General features: G+C 38.3%; 1 protein-coding gene across 3 annotated transcripts in view; it reads left to right on the top strand.

Moving 5' to 3' along the window:
- The first annotated feature begins 8,260 nt into the window (after positions 1–8,260).
- NOX4 (NADPH oxidase 4) overlaps positions 8,261–12,324 on the top strand; it is a 258,114-nt gene continuing 254,050 nt past the window's right edge. The window contains exons 1-2 of one of the 3 annotated variants that reach the window (XM_069071048.1): positions 8,261–9,075; positions 10,138–10,233. In XM_069071048.1, coding sequence (XP_068927149.1) covers positions 9,019–9,075; positions 10,138–10,233 — 153 coding nt within the window. In that variant the 5' untranslated portion in view covers positions 8,261–9,018. The remainder of the gene's footprint in view (positions 9,076–10,137; positions 10,234–12,324) is intronic. The other 2 variants (XM_069071047.1, XM_069071049.1) reach the window with 2 other exon arrangements.

Here is a 12,324-nt window from a genome sequence, read left to right as displayed (position 1 = left end):
AGAACGCTTGTAGCAAACAAACAAAAAATGCTAACCAAGACCAGCTGGCACAGGAACTGATTCAAATAGCTTAGGCAACCATTCTGCACATGACAACCTCTCTACTATGTTATGCTACTTTCCTAGCTTTTTCTTTAATTATTTTCACTTGGGTAAATGTCTTGTTTCTCCCTTCTCCTCCTGCATCCCCCACAGAATTTAAGATTCTCTAGGGTAGCAATCAAGTGAGTGATTTGTGTTTCTCATGAGTGCCTGCTTGTAAATAGAGTACAAAGAAGGAACTAGGAAGCAGTGCTCTGGAATCAGATAAATATGGGCTTAAATTTGGTCTTTGATATTTACTACCTGTGTGACCTTGGGCAAGAAATGGATCATCTAAGTCTGACTCTGAACAGACCAGGAATAATCTCTCTGTCATCCCTGATAACCATTCATGCCATTTTGACATAAGGACTTCAAGCAATAGGGAATCCTTAACTTTTGGAGGCAGAGCTTTGTTTTTTCAGATAGCTCCAGTTCTTAGGAAGTTTTCCTAGGTGAAAAAAAAAACCTTTGTACAATGCCTTCCCCATGCTCCTAATTCATTCTGAAGCCAAATAGAATAAGTTTCATGGTCAATGTTAAATGTTTAAAAACATTATGGGGGGGATGTATTCATGACATATTCCTAAATTTAATCTTTATCATTCACATTTTTCTCTATCATTTTCTTAAATCCAGATGATCAACCAAACAATAAACCAAGCTCTGATTTGTAGCATTTGCTTCTTTCCAAGATGTAAATGTTTACTTAGTTTGACAATATACCCAAGAGAGCCTACCTGGCCACAGTACACTCTATCACCACCCCAGCCAAGTCTCTTTGCTCTGTCACTGGAAAAAAAAGATTCAGCTGAGAAGATATAGATTTGTTGCTATCTGTTTCAATGAAGGGATTATTAATCCCAATGAAACCATGGATTTATCAACATTTTGAAGAAAGCATTTTTTCTTTTGGAGATCATGATATGGTGATAACCTTTGTTTGAGTCTGAAGTTCATTAAAATCCCCCATTAAAAAAAATGAACTATTGCCTAGGCATTTTCCTCTATCCAATACTTAAACAAATGACATTTATTTTTATTAAGCTTTATCTTATTTAACTCATTATTCAAGTTTGTCAAGGTTTTAAATTTTTTTTGGTATTCTGATTGTTATCAATTAAGTTGGCAACTGACAACTTCTTGTGCTCAGTGAATTTTATATCTTCATACAAGTCTTTGGCATACCAAAGGGAAAGTTCCCTAGGGCACTTCCTTCAGATTGATAAATCAATCTGTTAATCACTATTCTTTGAGTTTCATCATTCAAGCAGGTCAGAATTCACATAATTGTATCATTATCCTGCTCTCATCTTTTAATCTTCTGCACTAATGTGTGATGAAAGACTTTGTCAAAAGCCTTGATAAAATACAGGTATGTTATCTATGCCTTTGACACTCCCCTGATTGACTAATCAAGTAACCCTGTCAAAAATGCAAAATGTATTTGGCTCAGCCTGATTTGATTTGATGAATCATTTCTGGATCTTAATGTTTACCTCATCCCTTGCAAAATTTTTTTGCAAATAATTTTTTTTTTAAACAATAGTGCTTATATTTTTTTCCAGGAAACCAAAGTCAAACTCACTAGTTTATGATCTGAATCACTCATCTACTTGTTATTTTTTGAAGACCAGTATATTTGTTCATGTTTAGCTCTCAGTACTTCTTTTTGATTATTCAAAGTTCACTCAGCCACTTTAGCATTCATAAAAGTCAGTTATTGCAGTACTCCGGGAAACAGTTCATCCATACCTGATGACTTAGTTTGTTCAAGGCAGCCAGGTGCTTGTTTACTACCAACCTCTTATCATAGAATCCTAGCTTTAGAGCTAGAAGTGACCTTGTTATTTATTCCAATTTCTCTCTTTTTGCACATGAGGAAATGGAGGTACCAGTAGTAAATTTTGGTCGGTTAGGTTTTAGCTCAGGCTCATTGACTCTAAGGTCAGTGGTCTTTCCATTGCGCCATGCCCCCACAATTCAAGGAATAATAAAAATCGCCAAATTTCAGAGTTGGGAGGGAAATCAGTGCAGTCTAGTCCAATAGATATTTGAAAAAAGAATCCACCCTACTGTATACCTAATAGAATTTGAGAATTTTGTTCTTTCTCCTACACTTCAGATAGTGTTCTTGAGTAGAGAAAACAAGCAAAACAAGAGTTCATATGTACTGTATTCTATCTATAGTTCATTATCACCATCCAATCCATCCAAGGGATGATCTTATTACTTCTTTGATCCTCTTCTTATCCCCCATATAGGTCAAAACATATTTTTTTTATTCATAGACTTCATTGCCAACTTCTGATAATTGTGAACTATTATTATTGCTGCTATTATTACACCTCTTTTTTTCTTTTTTCAATTCACTTCCCCTGGTTTCTATGTTTTGTACATGGCTTAAAAAATAAGAGTTGGTCTGTGAATTCTCTGTGCATCTATGTCATTTTATAATTGCAGTTTCCCATTCTCTTTGACATTGTACTCATTTATTTCAGCCATAACAATTTCTTTCTTGATTTATTTTTGTTAGTCAATTTATAATCCTATAAGAGAAGTTAACCTAACTTCTCCATTTAAAATTTTTTATTACCTTCATGATGAAGTGGTAATCAATACTCATTTCTGTTACCCTCACTCCATAGCCTCCCTCCCTTCTTTTTTAAAAGCAACTAGGTGCACAGTGAATAGAATGCTGCACTTAAAGTCTAGAAAACCTGTGTTTAAATCCTGTCACACACTTCACTGAGTATATGATCCTCAGCTAGTTGCTTCATTTCTCTCTCCCTTATTTGTATATAAAGTTATAATATATTAATTAATATATATTAAAATATATAACACATAGAATATATCTCAGAGTTGTAAGGACAAAATGAGGTAACAAAGTATTTAGCAATTTTTAAGGAATATATTATTATTATTATATCATTTCTCATAGATGCCACCCATTCTTGTCAATATCATCTCCCAAATCCACATATTTTAAAAATTTTCTATTTCTTGGGGTCAAAAAGAAAAAAAAGGAAAAGGAAGTGAATAAGGGCCATACATAAGATATGAAATGAAGACAGCAAAGGAGAAAATGAGCATTAGAAAGCTTTCAGGATGCTGGCAAAAAGACTGAAGGCTGGAGTCATAGTTGTGGAATAGGATGGGGCAAGGTAAGAAAAGAATGCATGACTTCTGTTGGTTGAACTCATAACCTTCCTCAAGACACCAGCTTGCCCATCTACCAACCCTCAGACACTTATTAGTTTTCAAATTCAACCTTCTTCTTATTATATATTAACATTCATTTGATTTCTAATAGTTCTATTGATTACAATGTTATCCTCATTATCTCTGTATGTAGACTTATGGTTATTACATGTACAATAGCTCTGTATCAGAGGAAAAGCAATAAATTAATGCATTCCATTGTGTATGTGTGTAGGAGGCATCTTTATAATTCATTGTACAATTATTAAGTACTAGAGTGTAAAGAAACACAGATCATCAAATCCACTAGTACCCAAACCTGAATACCCTGAACAAGATATTGGGAAAATGTTCAAATATTTAGGGAAGTTTTTTGTAAGTCTCTCACCATCCTGGTTGTTCTTTACTGTACATGCTCTAACTTGTTATTACATTCATAAAATATAAGGCCCAGAACTAGACACAATACTACAAGTGTATTGGACCAAGCCAGAGCACATGACTTCTCCCCACCACCCCATACCCCCTTTGGTGAGAACCTTGCTTCATATTTCAATGAAAAAAATTGAGGTCTTTTACCTAGAACTCCCTCTTTTCCCTTTCTCCTCATCTCACACCCCCAGATGCCTTCTACCACTATCTCTCTCTCACCCCTGTCTCTTATGAAGAAATGTCCTGTCTCCTTGCCAAAGAAAACCCTCTATAGCACAGTGATCCCTTCCCATCCCATCCCCTAGCAGATTGCCACCATGTCATCTCCATTTCTTCATTTATCGTCAGTCTCTCCCTATATGTTGGTCATTTACAACTGCCTACAAACATACCTGAGTCTCCTCCTTCCTGAAAAAACCCTCACTTCATCCTTTCATTCCTTCTCTTCCCATTAGCATCATCCCATATCCCTTCCCCCTTTTGTGACTAAACTCTTTGAGGAGGCCATGAGCATATTATAACTCCACTTCCTTTCCCCTCACTATCTTCTTGACTCTATATTCTGGCTTTTGACCTCATTTTTTTTAAACTGAAACTGTTCTCTCTAGAGTTTTCAACAATCCTGTAATTGACATCATCTAATGGCCTTTTCTCAGTCCTCATCCTAGTTGACTTCTCTGCAACTTTTGACATTCTTGATCACCTTCTTCTCATTGGTATTTCTTCTGTCTAGGTTTTTGTGACACTGTTTATCATGGTTCTCCTCCTATCTGAATTTTCTTTCTTAGGCTCATTTTTCGAGGGTCTTCCTCCATGTCACTCCTCCCACTAATTATGGGTGTAATTCAAGGCTCTTAACTGGGTTCTCTTCTCTTTTTCCTCTATACATTTGATTTGGTTTTCTCATCAGCTGCCTTGGATCCAATCATCTCTATGCTGATGATCCTTAAGTAATCTATCCAATCATAAGCATTAGATACATCTCCTATTGTTCATCTTGAACTGAATGTCCCATAGATGTCTTAAACTCAACATATCCAATAATAATTTTCTTTCCCACCAAAGCCCTTCCCTCTCCCTTTCTTTCCTATGACTGTTGAAGATACAATCACCCTCTCAGTCAGTTTTACCTTTGAAATGTCTCTAGTGTATTTCCTCTTCTCCCCTCTAACAATGATAACTCAGGCCTTTGTTACCCTATTTGTGGACTATTGCAATGGCCTGGTAGTGGGTTAACCTGCCTCAAGTCTTTCCCAGCTTCAAAAAATTCTCCATATAACTATTAAATTGATCTTCCTAAAGTACAGGTCCAACCACGTAAACTTCTCCCTTATTAAATAAACTCCATTGGCTCCCCATTACCTTGAGGATCAAATAAAGAATTCTCTAATTGGCATTTAGAGCCCTTCATAATCTGACCTCCTACTAAATTTCCAAACTTCTTATACCTCACTCCTTATCTATCCTTTTCCTCCCCATACATTAAAATTGGTCTCCTTGCTGTTCCTTCCATGATACTCCATCTCTTGATTGTGTATTTTCATTGACTCTCCCCCATGCCTAGAACTGGGAGATGAGGAGAGAGATCTCATCTTTGCCTCCAGGATACCTTGACTTTCTTCAAGTCCTTGTCTACCTTCTAAAGGAAACTTTTCCAGGTCTTCCTTAATTCTAGTACTTTCACTCTATTGATTATCTCACATTTATTATATATTATTATCTACCTTGTTTGTCCATATTGATTTGCATGTTATCTCTCTCATTAGATTGTGTGCTCCTGGAGGGCAGGGACTGTCTTTTGTTCTTTGAAATCTTAGTACTTAGCACAGTGACTGGTCGATAGTTGTTACTTAATAAATACTCATTGCCTTGATTTGACTATTGTCTCACTTGTTCTGGACATTGTTTTTATTAATTCTACCTAAGATGCCACTATTATTATTTGGGGGTGAGTGGGCTGCCAATGGTATAGAATTTTTTTTTTAACTCTAAGAGGAATCAAATACAGAACTTCAGCACAAAGGAAAATCTCAGTTTAGTAAATAAAACATAATTTCATTTTGAGCACTTGTGCAAATCAGTATATAGGTAGAAAAAAATTATTCTTTCATTCAATAGACATCTATTTAGTCCTTACCATGAGTAAGAGGCATTATGAGGATAAAATTTGGCAGACTTACAACCTAGTATTCAAAGTGACCACAGGAATAGCTAAAGATATCTAGATCTGCAAGGGACCTTGAATAGTTCCTACTCCTAAATTCAATTTTTTTTAGGCCTAAACTTGATTTTAATGATGAAAAATAAAAGGGGGAGGCCTATAAATCCAAAATAATTTGCTTCAGATCATATTTTGGGAAGGACCAGAGTTAGGAAAAAAACCCTGGTTAGTTAACTCCCAGTCTTTTGTAATTATCAGCATGCTTGGTTTTATAATGCCCTGCATATTGACATTGCTAAAATTTATAGAACACCATTATGAAATTCTAGACTGGTCCACATATAGATATGGTCAGCCTGTTTTTCTGATGTTGATAGAGTTAAGGATATAGACATATATATATATATATTCCCCCTTCACTTAATTCTAGCACTTGGCCTTTTGACTGAGTCCAAGTTTTGGATTTGTTCTGTGAAGTTTGGATTCAGTCAAAGGGCCCCACTTGAGGACCTAGAGGGACATGTGATTTCAAGGTTAAAGTTGCCCCACCCTTGACTTAGACCCACTGCTGTAACCAAGTATCCTTAAAGCAGTGACCAGATTGTATTCTTTAGCTTCCCTACCTTTTTGATATTCACATCCTATTTCCTGCTAAAGTAAGTCCCAGATAGCTACCATTTTACTCGATCTAACCTGTAGTGATTTCACACTTGGCATAACTGTTGCGTGTTTCCACCTTCTGGATGTTTAAAAAAGTTAATAATTTTTTGGAATAAGTGCTAAAATTTGCATACTTGGTACTATATATGTAGTAGTTGATTAATAAGTGTTTAATAATGTATAGCAGAGCTTCTTGAAAACTTCCATGGACTCCAGGGACATTGTGATTCATCACATGGGTCTTTTTGGCCATGTGGGGCCCCAGGGCTGAAAGCACTTGTCACTTTGGTATGACACAGAAATCCTGAGTGATTCCTTGATTTCCTCCATCCTTTGGCGCAGCTGTTAAAAGGTGTGTGTGTGTGTGGGAAACAACCTCAGCTTCCAGATGTCCCTCTCTTTTTTTGACCCTCCAGGTGGCATTATGTAACTCCAAGACTTCCTGTATGGGATGGGTTTTTGGACATGCCTTTTCTCATCCTGGTAGCACAGTAATAGTTACAGTAGCGGCACTCCAGAAAACCAGCTTTTGTCTGGCTCCCCGATTGATTTTTCCACTTCATGGTTCTGTTCTTGGCTAGGTGACTAAGGATCAACGTTGAGATGAATTTGTTCAGTCTTAGAAATGACATTGTAGATTCAACTGACAGTCAGTAAGGAGAATTTCTTCATGGAGGATTGAATACGGTTTAGAAGAGCAGACAAAACCCCTGGCCTGGGTAGAGAGTAGCCATTGACTTTGAGGAAAATAGTGTAGAACTAAGGTGAATTGTAAAGTGTTTAATCAGTATTCTGAATAGTGTTTTATAATTTGTTGAGGTTTGGGTTAACCTCTCAGAAGATTCTAACAATAGTTTTAAGTAAAATTACTGAATCTGCTTTTAAGTAATTTTCTTTCACTATGTTCTGTGAGTTTTTTATGTTTAGCCTTTCTTTTTTGTGTAGGAAACAACTGCCTGTCTTATGCCAAATTAACATTGTGTATTGAATACCAATTTTACTTGCCCCTTGAGGAGAACAAGGCTTGGAATAACAAACTAAGGTTTAAGCAATTTTACATTTATGAATGGGGTGGCAAAATTAACAAGAATATTAATAGCTAGCACTGATATGACATTTGAAGGTTTACAATATGATCGACATGTTATCTCTTTTTATCTTCACAGCAACCCTGTCAGGTAGTTATATCACACCAATTTTACAGGTGAGGAAACTGAGGCACAGAGAGGCTAAGTGACTTGCCTAGGGTAACACAGCTAGGGAACTTCTAGGACAGAATTCAAATTCAGCTCTTTCTGACTCCAATTCCACCCTGTCTTCATTGTGTCCCTGGGCCTAACTTCTCTCTCTTTAGTGTCGGGTACATTTTGCCCCCTCTCAAGTGAACACTTGGGACAGCGCCTAGGTCCAGAACAGATGGGTCCCTTAGGGAGTGGTTCCTTAACCTGAGAAATGAATGCCTGTATTGTTATTGCGGGGGGGGGGGGAATGATACATGCTTAGACACCCCCAACCCCCGTCCCTTGCTACCTAGAAAGTGAACTTTCACCATGAAGAGCTCTTCTGTTTTAAAGTGTTACAAGCTGCCTTCTGAGTAACTAAGGAGGTGGGGGAGGAAGGTGAGTGTAGACTGGTGGTGATAGTTCCAGCGGCTGCTATTAGAGGCTGAGGGATTGCTGTGGGGCGGCCAGGGGAAGGGGGAAGCTTGAACACAAAAGGCGATTTCCGGCTCTAATTTCCCTCGCTCTACTCCCACATCTTAGACTGTTTTGGAAGAAGTAAAGGAGAACTTGGTTGGGTCAACGCAAGAAAGGACAGGAAGGGAAAAGAGGAGGTGGAGGGAAGACGGAATCAAGCTGTCCCCATTTTATTGTCTTTGCCATTATCATCATTCATATTTTGGAGCCCCCGAGGCTAGGTCCGAGTCAGCTAGAGGGACGTCTCCTGGTTCCGAGGCTGGGACATCTAGAACAGAAACAACAGAGCGAGACCCTGCCTAGACAAAGGGGTCCGGGCGCTTCCGTGCAGGGAGGGAGGGAGAGACAGAGAGGGAGGAAGGAGGGAGCTCCAGCTGCTGCCACGCCACTGTTGCGGCTGCTTCTGCAGCTACGAGCGACCGAGACTGTACCTCGGAGACAAAGTGAGAGCAGGCAAAAGCGGAGCCGGCCAAGCTGAGAGCCCAAGAGAAGCCAGGACGGCAAGGAGAGGTCAAGCCGGCAAGAAGGCAAGCTGGCTATGGGAGCAGCCTCCCTGGGAGCCCAGGCGGCGGAAGAAGCCACATACAGGCTTTGATCCAATCAGAAGACTAGATCCGCGCTGTGTTCCAACTCTCCGCCTCTCTCTTTCCCCCACCCTGCTTGTCTTTATTCTTCCCTTTCTCCTGCTCCCCCTCCCCCCCTCCCACAACTGCAACAGCTGCAAAAACTGCTGTCGGTGATCTCGCAGGTCCTTTCGTTGGGCTGGCCTGGGGGGGCTGCAGCATGGCTTTATCGTGGAGGAGCTGGTTAGCAAACGAAGGGGTTAAACACCTCTGCCTGGTAGGATGGGGGGCTTTGCCCTTCTTTTCCCTTCTGTCAATTGAAAAGTTTTGATTCTTTGTGTTTCTATTAGAGTGGGAGTATAATGGGGCGTTTACTAATTGAAAGTGTTGCTAGCATAACTTTTAAAAAAAGAGATGTGTATCTTCTAGGAGTAACAGTTTCTCTCCCTCTGCATTATTTTATGCATACAATGATATGCTAATTTACATTTAAGTGACTCTTGTTCCTTATGTAAAGTTTAACTCCACTGTCTTCTCCTGGAGGAGAATGTTGAGAGTGTAAAGTGGGCACTGCCATGTGAATATTTCTCTTTTCTGTTGATCAGCTCTTTTAATAATTCCCTACTGTATTTGTTTTCTTCATTCTTCTAACAGCAGTAAAAGTCTCGTATATTTGTAAATGGGGATGAAGTTAGACATGTGCGGGTGCCTCAGGGTCTCAAATCCTGCAAATGAAGTCTAGGAAAGAGCACTGGATTAGCATTACAGGATCTGGGTCTAAATGCCATCAGCGCAATTTATTCCCTATGTGACCCTAGGCAAGTGGCAACTACTTCCTAAAGTAAGGTTCCTAAACCTTAGTTTCTTCATCTATAAAGGAAGGAATAGACTGGATGATGTATAAAGTTTTTTGGTAGTTCTAAACTTTGTGTGGCATTACATAGGAATGGAAACCTGCCCATGCCTCAGAAAGCCTGTTTGGATCTAAAATGTTTACAGTGTAGAGAACTTGACTAGGGTCCTTTTATTTTCTAATATTTGGCTTTTTGGTTTATTGAAATCACAAGTGATGGTGATGTGCTCTAGTTTTTTTTTTTTTTTTTTAGCCTTTTGGAGGGCAGTTGGGGTTAAATAACTTGCCCAAGGCTATATGGCAAGTTTTTTTGTATGGGTGTTAAGTGTCTGAGTCCGGAACCGAACTCGGATCCTCCTGACTCCAGGCGGCGCTTTACTCACTGCGCCACCTAGCCGCCCCCTTCACTCTAGTTTTTGCTTATGGATTTCATTGACTTGGTGTTTGTTTGTTTGTTTCTTTTGTCTTGATTGTTTTTTTTTTTAGCTCATCTGGCTCTCTGTCAATGTCCTCCTTTTTTGGAAAACCTTCCTGCTGTATTACCAAGGACCAGAGTATTATTATCTCCACCAGATGTTAGGGGTAAGTGTGACTCAAGTGATGATCTTTGACCATCCCAATAAGGCCGGTATAAGAGGAGGAAAGGAAGAGAGGAGTAAGGGAGTCAAAATGTTGCTGACAAAGTTTGATGAAGATCTCTATTTACAGAGAGAAGTTAAGACAAATGTTTTTGCCAAACACTTTACTTTTATATTCTCCAGGTAGGAAAGGGTAATGTCCTTCAAGAACAAAGGAAATTATCTAATCAGTGGAAATGAATGAACTGCAGGGACCTTAGTCTAGTGCTTGGGAAAAGCCTCTTCTTGCTGCCAGATGCAGGGAGCACTTAAGGCTTTGGCACATAAACATGATCAACAGATGACTGAGGTTTTAGTTTTCAGTCATCCAAACTTTAGCCAACTTGCCAGTTTATAGAGAGGAGCTTGTATGTTTTGCTGCCAATTCTCAGGAAACACGTGCTTTACAGAGACAGTTAATTATCCTGGGCATCTCTAAATCAGTTAGTTGACAATATCAATGATCTTGACTTATTACAGGAATGTTATGTACTGTGAAAAATTTTTCCTAAGCATATTCTTGGCTAGTGCTTCCTTTTTTTCTTTGCCATTCTGCCATTAGTCTCATGCTTCTTTCCTATGTACCATACCTCCTGTAAAGAGGAGAGAAACAGAATTAGGAGAGGCACTTTTCCTATGTTTCTAAATGCTTTAGAACAACTGGATTGAATTTTGCCAACAATCAACTATCAACAATTTTGCCAACTTTGACAATGTATTTTAGTGGCTAAGAAAATGTTCTACCTAGGTGATATGAGTGTGGTTTTTAATGTCTTAAGGTATCATTTCACTTCCCTTCTTCCCCTTTTTTTCCCTTATCCAAAAGAAAGCAAAATAGATCAGGGAATTCTCAATATGGAAACCATATCCATCATGACTTTGAACTGACCAGCAGGTACTCTATAGTTTATATACTTGCTGCACTACTACTACTACTGCTGATGTAACCTTGCAAGTGTCATTGGTAATGCTTGAAGTCAGGTTTTCCTAACTCCAAGACTAGTCCTCTATTCACTATATCATGTTTTAGTCTGTTTGTTATTAAGTAGATGTAATTATTTTGAAATATGTACTTTCTAAATGAGATTTAGTAAATTTCCTTATCCTCCATGGCTGAGATTCACTTTGTATAAGGATTAAATTGGGACCTTTAGAAAGAATCAAAAGAAAGATGTAGTCCTGCTTTTTATAACCTTTCCTCCCCCCAACCAAGCATGATCACCAAGTAATTTAGCATTGTGGGCTAGTTTAATACTTTGGAAACTTTGGTAGTTTTTGCGCTTGTGACTTTAAAAGATATAGTACTCTTAAGGAAATATCTTACTCCTTTTTCAATATGGGGGCAAGGTAAGTTACTACTATTTATATGCAAGGAACTCTGCTTGATATTGGACTATTTTCATTTCATTCAATAAACTTCAGTGGCTAGTTTCCATATAGGGAGTCTTAGAATTTAAAGATAGAAAAATGGCCTAGTTTTTCTCTGAGGTAGCTAGGTAGAGTAGTAGATAGAGTCCTGAGCCCTGAGTCAAGAAGTCCTGAGTTCAAATCCAGCCTCAGATACTAATAGCTATGTAACCCAAGGCAAGTCATATAATCCCTATTTCAGTTTTTCAACTCTAAAATGTGGAAGATAATAGCATCTGCCCTGTAGGGTTGTGGTGAGTATTAAATTGAATATTTGTAAAGCACTTAGCACAGTACATGGGATGTAGTAGGTACTTAGTAGATGCTCATTTTCTTCCTTAAGTAGCTAATTGTCCAGGAGGAGGGTAATACATGTGTGTGTATACTTAAAATTTAAATCAGAATGTGATAATCTCATAGGAAAGATACAGCAGAAATGACTGGGAGATTCATGAAGGGATAAATTACTTATTGTAGGGGGCATGTGTGATTTTTACTGATTATTAGATATTTCTCTCTAAACTATCTCTAATTTTCAGATTTTTTTTAAGAAAGCAAATTAAGAAATCTCATAGGATTGTGGCATAGTGAAAAATACAGTAGCTTGAGAGTCAGAAAACCCACATTCAAATCACATGTGTAATGCTTA

This window comes from Petaurus breviceps, unplaced genomic scaffold (genome assembly GCF_028583685.1).
Source record: "Petaurus breviceps papuanus isolate PSGF00001 unplaced genomic scaffold, PetGlider_PUasm1.0 90823, whole genome shotgun sequence".
NCBI classification, from domain to species: Eukaryota; Metazoa; Chordata; class Mammalia; order Diprotodontia; family Petauridae; genus Petaurus; species Petaurus breviceps.
This window is presented reverse-complemented; position numbering and strand designations above follow the sequence as displayed.